Genomic DNA, 21,258 nt, shown 5'->3' with positions numbered 1-21,258 from the left:
ATCTAACACTTAGCAAGAAACAAAGTAGATGTGTCCCCCAAAATAAACATATTTTCTAAATTTGAAACACACTCAAGACCCCCCGTTGTGCCCTTATAAAAAAGATAAGCACTCAGGTGGAGGACCCCTCTATCGGGCCCCATCTTTTAGAAATAGCAGACATGTTACAACCTACTCAGGATTTCACCAGGGTCATTGTCAGTAGTGGTTTACACACCTATGTTGATTTACACTGATTAGCTGAATGGGAGGATTGTTCTTGAATGTGCAGGCTTGTTGGTTTTAAACTTGGAAGAGAGCCCTTATTGATACAAGGAAAAAGGAGAGGGAGAAAAGAGGGAAAAGGCAGTTTACAAGGGGGCAAGATCAAATTGCAGGAGATAAAGAAAGTAAAGGAGTAAAAGAAAAAAAATCTTACAGAACTAAAACGCAAGAAAACGCAAGAAATGAATAGAAAAATATATTTTTGTGGTTTCAATGAATGAGTGGGAAAGTATGAAGCAGCTTTGTTATTTGTAAAATAAATTGCAACGCTTACACACTCTGAATTTTCCTAACTTTTACTCGCTCATTTAAACCTCTTGAAATAATTGTACTTGGGGATTGCAGGAAAATGTCACGGTGAAAAATTCAGCTATTTGCGTTCACACATGCAGCCCGCCCTGAATATTTTGGAAAAATGTCTGCAGTGTGGTGCATGTGTGAATACTACATATGCTTGTCACATACTCTGTTGAATGTTTTTAATGGAATGATTCTGAGGCCTCATATTATAACTATGTAGTTAGAACATATTGTCACTGTTTTTCCATCATTTACAGTTGTTCAGATAATGGGGGTTAGAAGCAGTGTCAGGGTAATTTCAATTGTCAGTTCAAGTGGAAGTGGAGGTTTTTTGTGCGGCGGTGCTAATGAAGAGCTTTTATCCCACAACTGTAATTTCAAAAGCTTTTTTAATAGTATGTTTTAATTCATTAGTAGGGCATATTGGTTATCATATAAAAGGTTTTGATGCTATCTTGGAAACATACAGTAAATGTCCCTGATGGAGGAATTACTTAGCTATAGAGTAATTATTTAATCACACTTCTAAAATGTGCTTAAGTTAAAGATTTACTCATAAAAATGTATTTATAGAATTTTTGATATATATCCATGCTGGGGAGCACAAGAAGAAATTATTTCCCCTTTACTGTGAATTTAAACGTTAACTAAATGAAGTTGAGTTTTCGAGCATTCATTCTGGGTTATTGCTGTCTTCTTAGGTAACTCGATTACTTTATATCGTGAGGAAGTTGCTGTGTTTCCTTGGGTGTGCCTTCATTTATGTACATGTATTTTATTTTTACGTTGCCTGTCTGTTTGCACTTTGCAAACTGTGGTTAGGGTAAACTGAGTTTGAGCTGCATGTGCCCTCTTCTCTGACAGAAATAGAGACTAAATTACAGCCATAAATCACTCCAATAATCCTAATACATCATGAGTATTTATTAATATAAAATAACTTGACTCAGAGGTTATGTAAATGTGTATCCGTCATCTTTAAACTTCAAATAATAGACTTTGAGTGTTTAAAATGTAGCTCTTTAACTGTGTTTGATGAAATTAGCATGTGGTCTTTAGCAAACTGACTGAAATACTGTTTGTGTACACAAGGTGGCCATTTAAATGTTAAACCAACCTGAGTGAGACATCACAGACCAACCATGTCCGTGTTATGTCTGAGCTGAGGCTAAATGTGAGCATGTCCAAAGAGTGGGAGCAATTTTGGAGTACATTTAAGAAGATGAAGGTCTTTGCTCCTCATCAATGGAAGATTTGTTTCACAAGCAAAGTCTGTTCTTAAAATGATCCTGAAGAACCAAAGTAGTGATTACTGTAGATAATACTTGTCTCTCTGTATAGGGACCATGTGAAACGTATACAACATAGTGTATCTGTACAGTCAGGCGAGCTTTAGTGTGATGTTTGTGGTCACGATCTCTCCTCCAGGGCTAGATACTCACACCCATGTCCTACATTTCCCTCTCCAGTGCAGAGAAGGCAAACAGACTCTTATTCAGATTGTTTGCTTGGTTGTCTGACTAAACCACGTATCCACACTGAACATCATGAGACCAGCACCGATATGACTGGCTGCAGCACAGAAGAGACAAAGAGAGCTTTGCAAGCTTGATTTGAGTTTAGCTCAACAGTTGTGAAATATTTTACTACTTAGTAATGTTTATTTACTTGTGTATTTTTTTTCTGTAGGAGCGAGACCAAAATTCACCAAGAGAAACAGCATGGAGAGTGTAGAGCTGTGGAAGTACTCTACAGACAAGGTGAGATCTGTCTCACGTTTCAACCTGTAAATATTAACACAAACAAATCTCTTTAAAGTGTTGTGATTCCCACTCTAACATTGAGTTCTGTGACCGCAGAATGGTGACAACCAAGACATGGAGAGTATACCCAGGAGGCCTAAGAGTCAGCTGTCCCAGCCAGGTAAAAGAAAAGGCTATCCAGACAGTCAGTCATCAGACGAAAGGCTGTGGTTGGACTCGCCTCTGGACACTGATGACATCACTTTGCAAGTTCCCCCTCCAGTGCCAGTGAGTACTTCTAATTGTGACCTAGTTATGCTATGTATGTGGTGTCTGCTATAAGCTAACCACCAGAAAAGTGATTTTTTTTCTCAAAGCTAAAGCTAACCATAGATTTTTTTATCAGCTATTACACAGTCGTGTGTCCCATCCTGCCATCTACAACCCACCCACACCTACGTAACATAGCATAACTCGTTTTTAATATGTCTATCTATCTATCACTAGCTATCTCCTTATCATAACAGGTGATCCACACATGGATGAGGCTTGTTAATGACAGAGTTTTGCAACAATCTAGATTGAATAGTGCAGAATGTGCACATAACTTTTAAAATGTCGGTATGAGAAAGTTCATTTAAACATGAGACTTCGCATTTCAGTCAGTGCATTAACAGGGAGATACAAACTTGATGATCTTTCTCTCCCACTCTCTCTCTGACCACCTGCAGCATGTGTCAAAGTTTTTAATTGTAGCTCATTCTGAGACTGTTTCCCATTTCTTCATTAATCATGTGTTAAATGATGTGTAATAAACCTATATCTAATAAATGTCGCCTTTTAATTCACCCACTGAAAGCCAACCTGAGGGAAGATAGGTTTCAATTTTGTTCATAGAAAGCATCAAAGGGTCCTGAAATGCTGACTGCTGGATAACTACTCCTCCATTCTTGTCTGTTCATCCCCGATCAAAACTGTCTTCGGGGCTTCAGCTTTAAAGACAAAATGAGAAACGAGTGAGATTAAATTTGGAACATATCCTGTAATTTCCCATGAGGTTATAAGGTGTGATGTAAGAAGTCAGACACAGTGTAAAGGTGTCTTCTCATTAGATTACACTGCTGCTCCATTTGCTGTGAACTAGATTCTTAATGAGTATCTGATGTCACAGCTGTGTATCCTTAAGATGTCGGGCTTCACACCACTTAGTGCTGCTTTTGACTGTGACAGTGATAATTGTTGTAATCAGTAAGCGGACATGAAGACGCACAAAAAAATGACTGAACTGCCTAATTGTAGTAATCACGACGGAAAGAGCATCCAGAGCTGGATGTTTGACATCCTGATGACTTTGTTGTTAACTTTGGAACTTATTCCCAAAGCTGGAAATCAGAAAGAAAGCATTATGATACCGTGTAAGGGATAATGTGTGGTTAGCAGGTAGTTATGGGAAACCCTGACTCCTAACCATGCACCCGCTTAATACCTGGCTGCTAGCTTCAAACACAAACATGTTGGCTTAAAAACATGAATTAAAACATAATTTTATTCTTATGGCGATGGATTCCTATCTACATGTTGTGGTCAATTTAACATGAAACTGTCCTCATTCAGCTCTCCTTCTCTTCTGAGCACCTTTAAAAATATAGAAGCAAATGTCACAAGTTTGAACCCTGCTGCTATCGTCACCACTGGTCATAGTTCGTTTCTTTGTAGTGACCAGTAACCTAAAGTTTCACTCACTTGTTCTGCTGCCATTGCTAGTATTGCTGGACAGGATCCAATATGTATATATCCATATCCATGTTGTATAGACTGCTGATCTAGCATGCTAACCGAAACCATAGACTGTATAATTAATGGACGTAGTATCCGTGACGTCACCCATCTGTTTCTGAGAGCTGTTTTTAAAGCCAATTATCAGCGGGAGTCATGTTGGAAATGTTGAACGCAACCTAACTTCTGTTAAGCTAGTGTGAGGTAAAGAGGTGGACTTTGAGCCTCCTAGCCAACAGCTACATTGTCCCCGCCTGTCAGTCAATTCTGTCATGTCCTTATTTGAGCAAAACTCATAATCTTAATATCTTCTGAACTGTCGCCTTACAAAAAGATTCACCCCCCGAACAGTGTGTGCCGATGGAGAAATTAGCTATTCAGACCGAAGCTGTTTTTGGAACCAGGCTGTAAACATGTTTATTTCTGCAGTAAAGATCGGCTTTTTAAAAAAAAAAATTGTATGTGGTGTCCGGTGTTTCAGCAGCCAGCCTCAAGCGGACACTCAATGAACTGCAGTTTATCACACTTCCTCATGGGCTTAATATTTTGAGACTGGAGGTTGCCGCTCGAACGAAACTAACTTTTTAGCTACATTGTTATGATGCGAACGGAAGCTAGCGGATTTCCCTAACCTTACGGTCTATGGTGTCAACAAGCAGAGGCAAAATGTGCCGGAACTCTTTTCCACAGATTGATTTTGCATGATGTATAATCAGTCTGCCTCTGGTGTTGCTCATGTTGGCGAAAGTTAATAAACATCCTCAAGGCCTTGTCAAGGAGTTTTGACAAATCAGAAACAAGCAACAATCTTTATCCAAACTCAGTCTATACCCCTACATGGATTAACTTTTGTATGAGTGATCTGGCTACCTCTTCATTTTTTTAATGTTAAAAGTAATCAAGTTAATTTCCAGTCTTAAGAGAAGATATTTCTTTATAACTGTTATATGCTTTTATGTTGCCTTTTTTTACTGCCTTAAGCCAAGGTTACTGTATTTGACAACAAACATGCTTTTATTTTGAAAGCTGCTAAAAAATATTACCACTGGATTGTAAAGCTACAAAAGTAAATGAAGACCAAACAACAGTAAAAAATGTTCCATATATTATCTCTGAAAAAACAAAAGCGCTGTTTACGCTGTGAGTTACATCTCTCTCTCTGCCGTTTATCTGCAGAGCAGGTGTTGAGGCAGTACTTGTGACACATACACAACGGGTAGCGAGAGAGAGATATTCCACTAGTTATATCGGATGGCAATCATATATGGATAAAAATAGGAACATGCTTAAATGGTTGGCAAATATACTTTGGCGGGCCGCCCAGGTTGTGGGAAACACTGGCGATGCATCCTCAACTGAATATCCTTAAATCACCATGTCTGTACGGATCTATGTAGCTATAAACAAAATGAAATGGGTTGAATTAATTGATGGATTGAGATGATGTAATTTAACATGGTTCCAATACAAAGCATGAAACAGATTTTATTCTGATATTGCACAGAGTTTATAGTTTACTTTAATTTTCAACTCTTGTCCCAAGTATAATTAAATATACAACATTCAATATCATGAAATCACATGTAGCTACAGATATTTAGACAATAATAAAGCATATTATAAAGCTAATATAATATAAAATACACATTCTATATACCATATCAGGTTTGCTTTCCGCCAACACCTATTGAGAAAGATGTAATAGTTCTGATACATTTTACTCCAGCTTGTAAGTTGTTCCAGAGTGAACAGCCATCTAAAGAGACAGCTGATTGTCTTATTGTACTCTCAAGATGTTGTTTGGTTAAGTTTCCATTCAGCATTCTCCTTGTTTCTCTGTTACTACCCTGTCCTTGTCCGTATTTGCAAAGAAATTCAGGGGCTAAATTGCTGAAACATTTGAAAGCTAGCTTAAGACTACATAAATGCTTGAAACTCTCAAAATTAAGTATTTTGTTGTTCTTTAGTATGAGGCAGTGATGTCAGCGGAGTGGTGTTGTCAAGCGGCAACCTCCGGCCGCGACAATTGAAGCCAATGAGGAAGTGTTAAAAACTGCAGTTTCTTGAGTGTCCACTTGAGGATGGCTCCGGAAGTACCGGAAACCACATACACACCCATTCAAAAAAGCCGATCTTTACAGCAGAAATAAACACGTTTACAGCCTGGTTCAAAAAACGAGTGTTGCTTGGATAGCTCATTTCTCAGTTCAGAAGATATTACGATTACAAATGTTCTGTTATGAGGCACAGCTGACTTGATTGACAGGCGGGAACACTGTAGCTGTTGGCTAGGAGCCAGAAAGTCCGCCTCTTTACCTAACACCAGCTCGACAGAAGTTAGGTTGCGTTCAACATTTCCAATATGGCTTCCACTTTCAGGGTCTGGTTATATAATGGTGACAGATTTCTAATTCTAGAGGGTGAAGCTTGAGCCCAACTGTTTTATTCCAGTTGATGTCGAACAAGAGTAGTCAAAGCCAGATAGCGCTCTCTGGGTCTCACAATGTTTTTATCTCACTGATTTGAATTGTCCTTTTATGTGCACCCGTTTTCATATGCTTGCAAGTGTTACTGTTACATCCATACTTCTGATGAAGCGGAAACAACTCAATGAAGTCTTAAAGCCAAATAGGATCGGTTCTACCTCCCTTAACACACTCACTCCCCATCTATCTGTCACACTCTACTTGATATCTGTACTTCCTTTCTTTCTCTCTCTCTCCTTCTCTCTCTCTCTCTCTCTGTCATCGTTATCACGTGTTCCTTTCACTCTTGTTCTGTCTCTTTGGCCTACTTGATTAATTGGATAACACAGAGAGGGAAGTGAGGAGAGCCACACAGAGACCATGAGGCCAAGGACAGAGGACAGCTGATGAAATGTGCAGAGAGCGAGTAAACAACAATCATATAGAGGGTTTTATGTGCACATGCTCATTGTTCATTAATTTGAAATAAATGGAAGATACTTGTGCTCTTACAAGAGGGATAAACACTCAGTGAGTCTCCCCCCATTGCGCTCTCATGCTTTTGCCCTGTGGTCACTGCAACCCAGACAACAATGCCACCCTTAACAGGCCCACAGGAGCTTCTGGTATTGACCATGCTGATACTACCTACCTTACACCACTTGGTCCCTAATGGCCCCCAAATCTGACCTTGGAACTAGATAGGCAGCTACACCCAACACATCAACAGGGTTGTCAAGAGACCGTAGTGCCATGGTGTTTTGTCAGGTTAGGCCCACGACACCACGACAAGCATAAATGGTTTACAGATAGTAGAGTTTTCATAGATTCAAGCTTAAACATTGGTGGTTCTTGTCATTCCAGGGTAGTAGATCTCTGCCAGCGGCCACTGTTGGCATGCAATTTGCTCATGACTATGCCCTGCACCCATCTTTCCACTCTCTTTCCCCCAATCATTCCCCCCAGCTCTTCTTCTCTGCTGATAATGTGACCTTGATCACAGAGCTGCTACCCTCCCCACAGGGTCAACCCCCCTGCCTCAGATAATGAGTTGTTTTCCCACAGTGGGCGAACGGGACAAAAATGGCCTTCAGGACAGCCGCGCTGAGAGAGAGAGAGAGAGAGAGAGAGAGAGAGAGAGAGAGAGACCGAGACGGAGAGAGAAAAGAGGAGGAGGAGAACAGAGAAGATGATAGAGATGCAAAGAAGACAGGAATAAAGGGATACAAGAGGAGAGGAAATTAGAAATTAGAGGGAGGGAGCTGAGTGCAGCTGGGGAGGAGGGAGAGGGAGTGAAGCGAGGTGGGGGAGAGGGAGGTGTGAGCCAGGAGTGTGCACAGAGCGAGAGGGGAAGAGAGCTCAGGGAGACATGAGAGAAAGAGAGAGAGTGGAATAGCTAGAGGACATAGAAGAGGTGCTGCTGGTAAGATGTTTCATTTATGTTTAACAGCTTGAATATAAACATGGTGCAAAAGATATAAGCAATTACCTTGTGCCATATTTCAGTATTTATCAGGCAGGAATGTTTATGAATTTGTCCGTCCTGTTTTTATCGTTTGTGAAGAAATGTTTTCTTTAGTGATTAAATGCAGAGGAAGTGAAGAACGTTTTGTAAAAATGTTAAAAGTTCAGTGTCGTCGACGTATAGTTTGATTTTCGAGTACAAAAGTTGTTCAGCGTTCTCTGACGGTGACCTACTTCACATTTTGTTGTGAGGCAAAGTGATTTTAATTTCATCCACTAGTTGGAGTTATATGAACCTTATTCTGATTTTGTGGTACTTGGGCATACATTAAGTCGTGAATTTTATTTGGTGCATTGTGACTGTGGCTGGTGTGTGTTGGGAGGAAGAGAGAGCTCTTATATCAGAGACTTTATCAGACTTTTGATCGTACTCTTAGCTCCAATTCAGTTTTCTTTTCTAATGCGTTCCTACTTAGTAAGCATTGATGTTTTGTCAAATATGAATACTTTAATCTGACATACTTTATTTGAAGTTTGTGTGTTTAAAAAAAATCTTTGTTGAACAGTGACATCCATTACAAAAATAATAATAATTTTTTTTATCCTCTTTCAACCTATAACTTTGATAAAACAACACTGAGATTCTTACTTTAAGCCCCTTGTGAGGAATTTTTAGCTTTCATAGACATAAATCAATACTGATGCCTCTTTATGACCTAAAATAGCAAACAGGGCAATTAGCATTAAGTCTGATTGCATCTTTATATTAATATTTAATGCCTGGTACAGCTGCAACCAGCTAGGTGTCAGACACTGTGATGAACAGCAACTCTCTACTTTTCCCACAACAAAGTTTCTCTATAAGTGAGGCATTTAACATTTGTGTTTAAGAAAGCAGCATGATATTTATTTAACAAAAAACAGGACTTGTGCATGAAAAGGAAAGAATCAGCAGATGGAAGGCTTTGGCATGGTTCACAGGGGGCGCCATAATCTACCTAAACCAAAAGGTCCTTTCTGCAGCTTTAACTTAGTTATCAATGATTTAACAATTGAGAGACTACAGACAGTGCAGATTCTTTTTTCTAGTTAATTCTGAGACATTATTGGTTTGTTTTTCAAGTTTTGTTCATAGCCTATTATCACTAGTCTCATAGCATAATTGCCTAAGTCATATTTTTAAGGTTTTCAGAATTTTTTTTCTGCAAGCACATACGATTTCTTTCTTTATACTGCAACAGTAAGCTAGACTAGATGTGTGAACAAGTTTCTTAAAAAAGAAAAGACACAACAAGGGCTACATATCAAATAAAAATGACATTGGCAACTCTTCCAGAAAATATGCCACAACTCAGGCTTTTTTCTCCTACTTATTATTATCTTATTTTCACAACGTCTATTGATGAGGGAGATTGTCATGGTACTGGTGGGCCACTTGTGGTAGTACTGGCTTCATTGCCCGCACCTCGTTGAATTCCCTGAAAGTAATTGGTACTTTACTGAATTTACTGAATTTCCCCCCAGGATAAATAAAGTGTTTCTGATTCTACCATCTTGTATTTAAAGCCAAAATTCCTAAGTCAAATAGATAACTTAGGCAGAGAGTAACTACAATGAGTGTAAACAAGCGCTCTGATTGGCTGAGGATATAGCCACTAAGGCACAGTGAATCAGCAGTGTTAGGAGAGTAGAGCTAGGCAGATTTCACAATTTGGCCATAATATGACTTAGACAATTATGCTATGAGGCTAACGATATGTAGATTTTAACTCCCTGCTTTGAGATCCATGTTGAAAACAAAACCATCAGATTTATTTTTAGCGCTGAACTTCATCTTAGGTTGTTTTTTGAGTGGATAAAATGTGATTACAGGGTTGAGGAAGTATACGTCAGTGTTGTTAAAGGAGATAGTTAATAGTCCCATAAGTTCTATGTTCAATTCTGAATGTGTGCAGAGCTTCATTTATATTTAGCTTTGTTGCATCCAGTTGATCAATCTGGTCTATCCTAAGCAGTTCCATAGCTTCTATGCTAGCTCATGTATTGGTAGCTTTAACATTTTCCATGCATTTATTATATTGTTATTATTAACGTCAGTAGCAAAGCTTCAGAATAAAGTGGACTGTGATGTTGGGATAATGACTGTGATGCTTGGATAGATGAGTGAGAACACCTCTTGGCGGTATCTCAAAGCAAACAAAGGACAAAGCCCCGTCAGTAGGTGACATGTAGTGAGGATGTAATGCAGAGAGAGCATGATTGAATCATTGATTGGCTGATCATTGATTAGAGACTGTATGCATTTGCCCGTGTTTAGCACTGCCGATCAAATATATACCACGCAGTAAACACAGTTGATGATTAACCCTTCACCTGCTCTTTGAAGAACTCTTCACTTTATGCAAAAAAAAACCCAAGACAAATCATAAGTTTACCAAAACAAACAAATCCAGTTCAGATTGTGTAAACTAAAAATGTATTGCAATCGGGTTTCAAGACAATGATGGTCTATTTTTACTTGACACTTTATGGCATTGGACCACCTTCAGTAACTAGGCCACAGTAGCCTCATCAGGAAGGCCATCCCCTGTGGGTTGATCAGATTATTTTTTCTTCTGTCATCTTCATGCGGCTATTACTGGCATCAACTTTTATTTTTTAACTGACCATCATGACTCTGTTTCTGGGAACAATATAGCATTGTTAGGCCAATTTCCAGTAAATAACCTTCGAATTAAATGTCAAGTCTTTTAAAACCATCTCTAACCCGTGTTCTTTCTTTCAGAAGCTGGGCCGTGACCCCTCCGATGAAGACTGCTTCTTTGACCTCCTCAGTAAATTCCAGAGCAGCCGCATGGATGATCAGCGCTGCGACCTTGATGAGCCTCAGAACGGAGACCATGGAGAAGGTGCTGCAAATGTCATGCCTTCCCTCAATGAGAGGATAGGTTGGTGTCGAATGGTGTCTGTACTTCTTTAGAACAACCTCAGAGAATCAATTCTCTTTGCACTCATGAGGCTCTTGTCTCTTCTTCTAGATGCTGGGATCACAACCTCACCCCAGACTGAGGAGCTCTTTGATTTGATTGCCAGCTCTCAGAGCCGCCGTTTGGATGATCAGCGGGTTAATGTTGGTAATCTTCCAGGCTTGAGGATTACTTCTAACAACCTTGGACACCTGGTGGGGGAAGGAGATCATCAAGAACCCAGTGATGACTTCTTCAACATGCTAATCAAGTGCCAGGTAAACACATGACAAGATCTCCAGGCCTCTCAGATTTGTAATTATCAATCTAATAAGCCTTGGAGTTTCCTGGTAATTAATTTGTTCATCTTTCTGACTGTAGTCCTCAAGGATTGATGATCAGCGGTGCTCCCCACCAGAGGCCGGCCCCCACGCCCCCACAGTGCCTGATGAAGACTTCTTCAGTCTAATCCAAAGGGTGCAAGCAAAGCGTATGGATGAGCAGCGGGTCCAGCTGCCTGAGGACCAGGAAAGCCCTCCATCCCCTGAGCCAGACTCCCCTGGTGGCTTCTCCAGCTAGGACTTTGTGAATCAATACTGCGAAACTTCATGTCAAAGAGAATTACAGCTGAAAGAAAAGGAAAGAAGGAAGGATGAGCCAACATTTAAAGATGGCACTGAAGGGTGAACTAACAAGATTTTAAATAACAAGACAAATTCAATGTGCAATAGGTTGTGCCCTGTCAAATGTTCGCTCAGTGTATTCTGCTATATGTGTGTAAATATAACAGAGAAGCAGACAGAATTTAAGCTTGGCGGTGTGAGGACAAGAGAAAGTTTCAAGGGGACATGATAACGACAAAAACGACATACATTTCCAATCTAATGCCTTAATCCGCATTTTTTTCAGACTCAAGATTGTATTCCCTGGAGTCAGACGTGTTTCCTGAAAGCACACAAGGGGCAGTGTTATAAAGATGGAGGATTTGAAAACCTGTGCTGGAGTCGTGGAAATTTACAAGGATTTAATAATAGAAACAGAAAAGATGAGAACTTAAGAGAGATAAAGTTGGACTGAAACCGGTACCAGTTTCATAAAAGCTTGATCGATGATGTAAAAACTAGGGATGCATTTCTGAATCAGTTGAGCATCGGTATTGGCCCTGTTGACGATGTGGGCAATGTGGGACCTATATATCGTCTCTGAGAAAGATCAGCAGTCTGTGAGATATCCCAGTGACATTTCAAGAGAAGGGACTTCTAGCAACACTTAAAATACATCAAATGTAATAGCTCATTTGAAAAAAGTCTACGTCAGATTTGGCTATTGGCTCACTTGTAACTCCAAAAAATCGTAATCGGCCCTGATTTTCACACTCAGTGCGTCTCTAGTAAAAATTGTCTCTCTCTATCAAAAAAGTTGAATTCAAAAATGTATCAGTTCATTCTGATTGATGCTGCTTTTATCATTTTATTTCGTGGTTTCCACCACTCATAGAACTGGTGTTATTTGTGCAGTAACAGTATTAGGGATTTCCATTCAGTGTTTAACTGTCCGATCAGTTGAACTCTCCGCTGACTGATAATCACGTTCAATGTTTTCCAGCTTAGACAAAACAATGTGATTCCTGTAAATTGGCAGACTCAGTGAAATCTGATCATTTCTGTGCTTTTATTAAAATGAAGAGCTTCACACAGTGTGTGGGATCCAAGGTTACCGAGCAAACGATACGAACACAGCTGCTTTCTTTTAGACTCAAGATTAGAGTCCTGGGATATTTCAAGCTCCTATTAATGTTTCTGCTTAGCTTCTGAAGTAACGCTAACTGCTGCCCGTAATGCTCTCAACGTCTGATAACAGACCATTGCTTACTGCCATTATCACGTAACATAGAAATAGAAGCAGATGGATCAGGTGGAATCTAATATCATGAACAATACTGACCCACTTATTCTAGGCTGTGCTGCCCCCCTGTGGTCAAAACATGGTATTACCTCTGAAACACCGTGCAGACTATTCAGTTGGTCAAATATTCCATCCTCTTGGCCACACTTCATGAGAGTATTATGACACACTGAAAAGAAGACAAGTTTGTCTTTTTTGTCTGGTTTCAGCATCAGAGTTTTGCCAACATGGACCACGTTTGTGGAGATTTTTGTGAATTCTTTTGTAAAGGTTAGAGTGCATCATCAAAATCAAGTCAAGCTATTTGTAATGAGAAAGGAAACTTGCCTCTGTAAAATGGAACGGTACAAAAAAGTACTTGACCTAACCTTTTGGGTTTGCTTTTTAATGAGACGTAGTGCATACCTCATTTTGTACCTCTAAGCTTCTTAACCTTAGTATTCTGAACCAGGATGGATCATGGTCCAAGTTTCTCTGTTTGATTCATCTATCTTTGATAAACAAGACATTGGGAGCTAACGTTGATATTTTCTTCAGTTTTGTTTTTGTTTTTGTGTGAATTAACATTTTTAGACAGTACTCGGTACGCTTCTATTTGTCTCTGCCATAATTTGTACATATAAATATATTTTGTATTTATGTTCCATTTGAGGACATGAATATGTCCCTTCATGCTTTTAATAAAATGTTTCAGATGTTTCTTTGGGCTTTGTTTATATTTGTTCAGGTTAAATAAAGAAGTCCTCTTTTTTTTAAATGGAACCATTTCATGAATAACACTCTGAAGTGTAGAAAAATCATTAAGACGTTGAGTCCTGGATCTACTGAACTAAACAAACAGTGGCTTGATTTTCTAGGTCACTAATCTGTAGTTAAACAAAGCACAAAGACCTAACCAAACCTGTTGGTTAACTTTGAGTTTGGTTGCTTAACAGAGATTTAGTCAGACAATAACAGTTTATGAAATCAGTGATATTTCCTTCTAAAACATCTCAATTCTAATGCATGTATTTGTATTAATTCTACTATTATCACAAACTATAGTGACAACTACTTGTATTATTATAAAATAAACTTCATAAGTTCCATGATCCCTACCCTCCAACAAGTGAAGCACAAAATTTAAGTGAGCAAGAAGGTAATATCTTACAGTCGTACATTCTGCTCCCCTTCTCCCTCTGCCTCTAATTTCACCCCTGCCTCCTCGTGTCCATCATCCCCTCCCTCCCTCTCCATGTCTGTTCTTCCTCCCTCTTACCCAGAGTGCAACGCGGGCTGAGCAGGCTCAGCTGAGCTATAAAAAGGCATAGCAAGGGGGAGGGAGGGCTGCCGTGCAGCAGGAACTGTGCAGATACACACACGGGGATCCAGGGACAGCAGCCCCCTTGCACTGGGATCTAGAGCCACAGCACGACAGAGAGGTCAGTACAGAGGACAAAGGCTCCAAAGAGGAGGGGAGAGCAGGAAATGTGAGGGTTTCGCTCTATTAGAGGGAGGGATGAATGGAGAGATGTCAGAGAGAAAGAGCGTTGGCAGTCAGAGTGGGCAGGACTGTTTAATAGGATGGGGAGTGAGACTGTAATGGTGAGCTGTCATCTGGTTTCTTCAGACACCGTGGTCGGAGTCTGTTTAGAGTGGCTGAAGCTACCAGAAGATCATGCATTTTCTGCATGGTGCAGAAGCATGTAGCTAGTGTGTCACTCAAAGTGATGGCAAAGTGTGACTTTACTGTTTTGCTGAAAAATGATCACTGAATCTTATTATTCCCCCAGACATTTGCTTCCCTACAGATGTCTCGCCTTCACTCCACTACGTATGATCCTCCGCCTACATCCATTAAAGGCCATTTTCATTCAAGCTGCTCTTGCCTTTCCATTCCACACCAATGCTTCCAGCTCCTGTAATGGTCATTAGGGACTGGCTTGGAGTCTGAGTGCTATTGATTCTTGTCAGTAGACGATACACATTAGTGAACCAAAGCTTGCATTTGGGAACACAAACACATCCACTACAGCTTCAGCTCCATCCTCACAAACAACATGGAAAATCTCCCACTGCACTGACGTCAAAGGGTCCCCTGTTCTCTCTTAAAGGGACAGTGCGTACAATTAATTTGCAGAGTGCCTAAGTAACCAATGCTGCACAGAGAGAATGCACTAAAAGATCCTGTGCTCAGGAGTTTGTTTTTACAGCAGCTGCTTAACAGGCCAGCAGTTAAAGCACCAGCTCCATGTGCTGTTTGAGAATGGTTGACATGCTATCCCTTAACAGCTGCAGACTGACTGAGTCTTTTTTTAGCAGGTAAAAAAAAAGGAATAAGACATGAGGAGGGGTCAGGCAAGAGGGATAAAGGTTGTAGTGGGTCCAGACTCCAAACTTCAATTTTAGACATTTTCTCTATACATTTAGTTTCATGAAGAGTGGCATACTGGAATGCATGAATATCTTAAAATTCATGATTGGGTAAAAACAGGAAGAATGCATCCAGTGTTAGTTCAGCCTCCACATGCCCTTTTCCACATCTGATAAAGTCGAGTTCCAACACGTTCCCACACCTCCAGGACTGATACAGCCTCTGCTGGGCATGTGTCACCGGTTACACTGCACTGTAGCCATGTCACATTTCACTGCATATGACTTTTCCATCATTTAATGCACTGTTTAGTCCAACTTCATCACAAGAGCCCTGCAACATTTGCACCACATTGGAACAAGAACACATCCAACATGCCAAATAAGCAGGGGACCCCGATGAAGGCACCATAATAGGCCACAGAGGGATTCCTAAACCTGCTCTGTGCTGACTCAGACGCCAGCCTCACTGTGACATTTACACAGGCCACAGGGTGAACGGCTGCTGACATTAAAACGGACACCTGAGAAGCAGCACTGGGAGCACTGGCTTGCCACATGTGAGAATCAGTTAACAAGATAATGGCATTTGCAGCCTTACTAAATACTCTAAAAACATCTCTATGGTGAAACATGTTAGCTCTGTATGTGTCTCAGAAGAAACATGTATGAAACAGTATGACTAAACTTTTGGTTTTACTCAGCAGCACTCTAGCTACAGTGAAACCACTGACATCAGCTTTCAGATCCCCTTGGTACCTTCATTTTATTTATTGATTTTGCACTATAGTGACAGATTTGCTTGAACAAAAAGCCAGTACAGGTAAACAATCAGCCACATTCTCACCAGGTCAAATTAAAGTCTTGTAGTCCAATGCATCTCCCTGGTTTTAAGTAGTTTTTGAGAAGTAGTGTTTATCAAAAATCAACAGGTAACAGGATCAGACATCATAACTTTGAAAAAAAAGTCTTTAAAGAGAGAAATTTAAATAAATGTCTTCTTATTAACGCAACTTTTTGCTTTTCAGCATTAGTTTTTATCCCAAACTGTCAAAATTCCCAGACCACTAAATGTTGAGATATTTTAAAATATATTCATTTTCTGATCGGGATGTTCTTTCCTCCCTGGTGACGATGCCAGGGTAATTAAATCTAAGCTTAGAACTCAACTTGTAACTCAATAAACGGGCCCTTTGCCCTTCCTCATAACTCTTGTTCAACAAACTCAGGCCAGCAACTTCTCAGTTTTCTCGATTACCACAGTGCGTAATGATGTAAGTAACCAGGGGACCAGCAAATACCACAGAAACACCTGGAAATCCAGTGTATGAAGAGATAGACTTTTTTCAAACTGAATTCTGCAGATAGAAAACTTCTCTAAAGTTAAAGTAGATGCAAAAGTAGGCGTTTTTAATTTTTTTTTTTTTTTATAGGCACCTGTTAACCAAATCTTTAAGTTATTTTAGTCACTTCTTTCAAACCCATTTTCCACCAGAGGCATTAGCAGCTACTTGAAGGTATCTATTTCCAAATACCAGCACAGAAGGCTCCTCCAGCCTGCTTCCTCATTCTTCTGTCATTACTGTCAGCTTAAAAAGTGTAAACAGGAAACCATGCGCTGTTGTCTGTTTTAGATATATTCAGACACGATGAGCATTTCCGTTCCTGATGAAATCTTTAGGCACCAGAGGAGTCATGGTCTTATTTAGAATGTGCATCGTTTGATACGTTTCTATAAGTGATCACGTACGGTACAAGATCTACTTCTGTTGAGCATTCTTTGGTATGTACAGCACATAAATATGGTCCTGCTGCTATCACAGGCAGGATGCTGTATGGGGTAGAAAACATTATATATACACAACATTATATTCAATCATGGGGCCCTGGCAGCTCCCTTGATCACAGGTATTTCTACAGTTGTTTTTATGTGCTCAAAATGTCACAAATTGAAACGGACCCAGGCCTCAAAGAGAAGGACACTGTTGAAGACGTGAATCTCTCTGTAGAGGCAGATTATTGCAGGGCAAGCCCATTTAGATTTCACAGTTATGTAACAAAGGAAATGCTCTGGAGAAAATAATGGTGTGATCTTGACCCTGCTGTCATGGGAATACTTAAGTGTTGGAGTGGTCGTTTGGGGAATTAAAATGGGAATCAAACTAACTCCCCCCAAAAAACCATATATTTGTTATTTGTATAATATAATATTCAGTTTTATTGATATTCTGATTTTGTGAACATTCTCCTGTGATGTAATGTATTTACTTTTCTGTGTCCTTTCCTAGAGTTAAAGGAAAACCCTCATCTAACACAACACAATGGCAGGTAAATAAATTGCATCTTAAATCTGATGTCTGATTTATCATTGTTACGGGTGCTGTTATAATTTGAGTATTAATACAAAAAAGTAGAAGTTAAAATGTGGTTCTCTACTGCCCTCTTCTGGTTGTTTTTGAGAATACAATTGGAGTCTTACATTTTACTGTACACGTCTTTATGCTGCAGAGATATCACATTCTTTCCTACTGACAATCAATCAATCAATCAATCAATCAATCAATCAATCAATCAATCAATCAATCAATCAATCAATCAATCAATCAATCAATCAATTAGACTTTATTTATAAAGCACTTTTTATACAAGGACATTGAAACACAAAATGCTGTACATAAAAACAACTTAAAACATTTTTATATTTATAAAATATAAAAATACAAATTGAAGGGTTCATTTGCAAAAACAGATAACTCACATTTGAAAATTTTTCAAAATGTTTCAAAAAACAATTTTTTTCTATTACTAGCTTTAGGTATTATCAATCAACTGAAGTTGGGTGGCTTTGCCCAAGTCCAAATTACATTACTAATTAGAGGCATCTTAAAAATAAAACTTTATTAAAATATATATTAAAAAGAAATATGATTTTAACAATATATATAAAAACTGAGTTATCTGTTTTTACAAATGAAGTAAAAAGACCCCCCCCCCCCCCCCCCCCCCCCCCCACACACACACACACACACAATATATATGCAAAAATAGTAATAATAATAATTCATGATAGAATAAATTGATAACTGAAAAATATTAATAGAAGTTGCTGAACAAACTGAGGGAACCCTGTCATGATATATTAATGGGGAAACGCTGGAGATAAGATGTCAAAACTCAACACAGGAAATTAAATTCACCAAAATAAAATACATTTCTAAGATAATAAAACACTAAAATATTAAACCAGTAAAAGAAACAAAGATTCTTTTCTTAAAAAAGTGACTACAATTTGAACAAGATAATAAATAAATAAATAAAGTAAGGTGAAATAAAAACGTTATAAGAACAAAACTTGGTTAAAAGCGAGACTATAAAGGTAGGTCTTGAGTTTGCTTTGTTTATGCTCTGTGCAGCCCTCAGATCTTCAGGGAGGGTGTTCCACAGGTGTGAGCCGTGATGATAAAAGGCTGCCTCACTGTGGACCTTTGTTCTATCTTTTGGTACCATTAAAAGTCCACTACCCGAAGACCTGAGGGCTCTCACAGGCTCATATGATAAAAGCAAATCTGATAAATAAGAAAGAGCAAGACCATTAAGAGATTAAATAAATAGATTATGATATCAAAATAAATAGATAACACACCAATGTGATTTTCAAATGATGTAGCTGCACTCATTGTGATACAGTGAAGTTAAGATTAGATATGTTCCCTTTTCTTTCAGTGCTCATTTGTGAGTGACACTTCACTTTGTGTTCAGTGAACACTTTTACCTGCTTCATAACAATAATGCATGACAACAGTTCTCATGGCAACACTGTTTGAAAAGTAGCACAAACCTGCACCACAGAATACAAAGTCAAAACAGCTGAGTGGACCAGGCGACACATTCACTTGTAGCCACAAAATGGGAAATACTTGTACTGCTGATAAGTCAACACGTGTCTGTGGAGAAGGTTTGTTACACAAATGACTGTGTATGACTTTAACTGGTTTTCATAGGTAAGAGGAAGGCTTTGTCTTCATACACACTCTCCTAACTTTGTTTGTTTTGTTTTTCAGACAAAATTAAAGACGCAAAGATCATCTTTGTAGTGGGTGAGTAATCTCAGTCTGGATTTTGGCCCTCCACACATTCTTTCAAAGTCCTTCCTGTGCTGAACAGATGCTTTTTGTGTTATTTTCAGGTGGGCCTGGCTCTGGAAAGGGCACCCAGTGTGAAAAGATAGTTGCAAAGTATGGTTACACCCACCTGTCATCTGGGGATCTGCTCCGTGCTGAGGTGGGCTCTGGCTCTGAGAGGGGCAAGCAGCTCCAGGCCATCATGCAGAAGGGAGAGCTTGTTCCCCTGGTAAGAAGAATTTCATTTTAGATGTTTGTTTTTAGTTTAGTTACCTTTTGCAACTTACATCAAAGAGCAATGGGTATGCAAATAGACAAATAAACCTGGGAATGTGTGCACGGATGAGAAAGAGAGATTTAAGTAGCTACAGGGTGTACTTAGTTTATTGTGTACAATCACACTGTAGCTAAAACTACCCAATCAAAGACTTCCTATGACGGTTACAATGCTAAGCTTTTGATGAAACTGTTTTGGGTACGTGCTGATTCACCTTTAAGATCATTTTGAAGGATGTAAAGTTTGTGGTTCTCTTCGAGTGTATTGCATTTTACAGAGAGTTGTAATTTTTCAAGCACTTCCTGATATTTATGGATGACAAAATAACAAAAGCACCTGTCTGTGTAATAAAACTCTCAGCCCAGTGTATTTTCTAGTAGATGTGCCGTGCCATCGTGAAGGTTGATTACACTGTTTTGGTCTGCTTTCAGGACACAGTCCTCGACATGATTAAGGACGCCATGATCGCCAAGGCTGATGTCTCCAAGGGCTTCCTTATTGATGGCTACCCCCGTGAGGTGAAGCAAGGCGAGGAGTTTGAGAAGAAGGTAAGCGAGGGCATGAAACGTTGTGCTATAACTCATTCAACAGTCAACAGAAGAAAAAATTTAATTCCAATGAAAATGTCTTTGACCACAGATCGGCAAACCCTGCCTGCTGCTGTACGTCGATGCCAAAGGCGAGACCATGGTCAAGAGGTTGTTGAAGCGCGGTGAGACAAGCGGCCGCTCTGATGACAACGAGGAGACGATCAAGAAGCGTCTGGACTTGTATTACAAAGCAACTGAGCCAGTCATCGCTTTCTATGAGGGCCGTGGCATCGTCAGGAAAGTGAGTTCAACTACTGTGACTGGATCAGATATATTAAATGATATGATTTGATACCAAAATATAAATCCTGCAAAGTCTGACATATTTCTGCATTGTGTTTCCTTGCTCTGCCTAGGTGGACTCTGAGCTGCCTGTCGATGAGGTCTTCGGCCAAGTCTCAAAGGCTATTGATGCACTGTAGTAAAACAACGTAACTGGATGAGCTGTGTCTGGTTCTTGCTGTTTCATTTTATTTTCTCTGCACCAACTTCATGAGAAAAAAAACAGGAACAACAGCAGAAATAGCGCCCTCTTCAAACACTGAGGGCCATTAAGGACTAACAACGCCTTAACCGTACTCCAACTAAGCAACATGAACCTACAGTCAAAAGCTCCAGCAATTACAAACCTGCTTAAAGCAGCATATGAAGAACCATTTGTCCCTTTATACACGTATTTGAGCTCAACATGTATGTGGATATATTTGTGACATTTCAAGTAATGTACACTGTAGCTTTTCTTACCTTTCATGCACCATGCTAACTTTGGGGAAAACTGCACTTTACACAATCCTTCCCCTTCTCTAACCCTCTCATAAAGAGTCCTGAGTTCATGTGAATATGACATCTTTATGATTGTGCCATTGAATATTGGCAGAGATGACCAGCTGTGGACAAACTGGGGAAACTCTGCATCCATGTGCATTATCAGACATTTAAATTTACATTTTTAAATATATATCATACATCTGTATCTGAAGCACAGAGACAATGTAGTTCTTTTTATCAAGAGGTAAGCACATGTCATAAAGTGGTT

At 39.4% G+C, this 21,258-nt stretch overlaps 2 protein-coding genes across 8 annotated transcripts in view; both read left to right on the top strand.

The window, feature by feature from the left end:
- Positions 1 to 13,582, top strand: part of gpsm1b (G protein signaling modulator 1b) — a 33,762-nt gene extending 20,180 nt beyond the window's left edge. The window contains exons 10-15 of one of the 6 annotated variants that reach the window (XR_004634962.1): positions 2,254 to 2,324; positions 2,424 to 2,594; positions 10,797 to 10,920; positions 11,050 to 11,255; positions 11,359 to 11,660; positions 11,887 to 13,582. Coding sequence is in view for 4 of the 6 variants with exons in the window: in XM_034709833.1 (XP_034565724.1) it covers positions 2,254 to 2,324; positions 2,424 to 2,594; positions 10,797 to 10,959; positions 11,050 to 11,255; positions 11,359 to 11,556 (809 nt within the window). In the remaining 2 variants the exon portion in view is untranslated. Of the gene's footprint in view, positions 1 to 2,253; positions 2,325 to 2,423; positions 2,595 to 10,796; positions 10,960 to 11,049; positions 11,256 to 11,358 lie in introns of all 6 variants that reach the window. The other 5 variants (XR_004634961.1, XM_034709835.1, XM_034709833.1 and 2 more) reach the window with 5 other exon arrangements.
- A 615-nt stretch (positions 13,583 to 14,197) lies between these two features.
- On the top strand, positions 14,198 to 20,662 carry ak1 (adenylate kinase 1). Of its 2 annotated transcripts, XM_034708870.1 has the most exons (7): positions 14,198 to 14,303; positions 17,523 to 17,562; positions 19,296 to 19,331; positions 19,421 to 19,584; positions 20,064 to 20,180; positions 20,272 to 20,463; positions 20,579 to 20,662. In XM_034708870.1, exons 2-7 carry the CDS (start codon positions 17,556 to 17,558, stop codon positions 20,642 to 20,644), a joined length of 582 nt encoding a protein of 193 aa, XP_034564761.1. In that variant the 5' UTR covers positions 14,198 to 14,303; positions 17,523 to 17,555; the 3' UTR covers positions 20,645 to 20,662. The 2 variants fall into 2 exon arrangements, with proteins under 2 accessions (XP_034564761.1, XP_034564760.1); XM_034708869.1 differs by lacking the exons at positions 14,198 to 14,303; positions 17,523 to 17,562 and adding an exon at positions 19,052 to 19,189.
- Positions 20,663 to 21,258: the final 596 nt, after the last annotated feature.

This window comes from Notolabrus celidotus, chromosome 19, assembly GCF_009762535.1.
Source record: "Notolabrus celidotus isolate fNotCel1 chromosome 19, fNotCel1.pri, whole genome shotgun sequence".
Lineage (NCBI taxonomy): Eukaryota > Metazoa > Chordata > Actinopteri > Labriformes > Labridae > Notolabrus > Notolabrus celidotus.
This window is presented reverse-complemented; position numbering and strand designations above follow the sequence as displayed.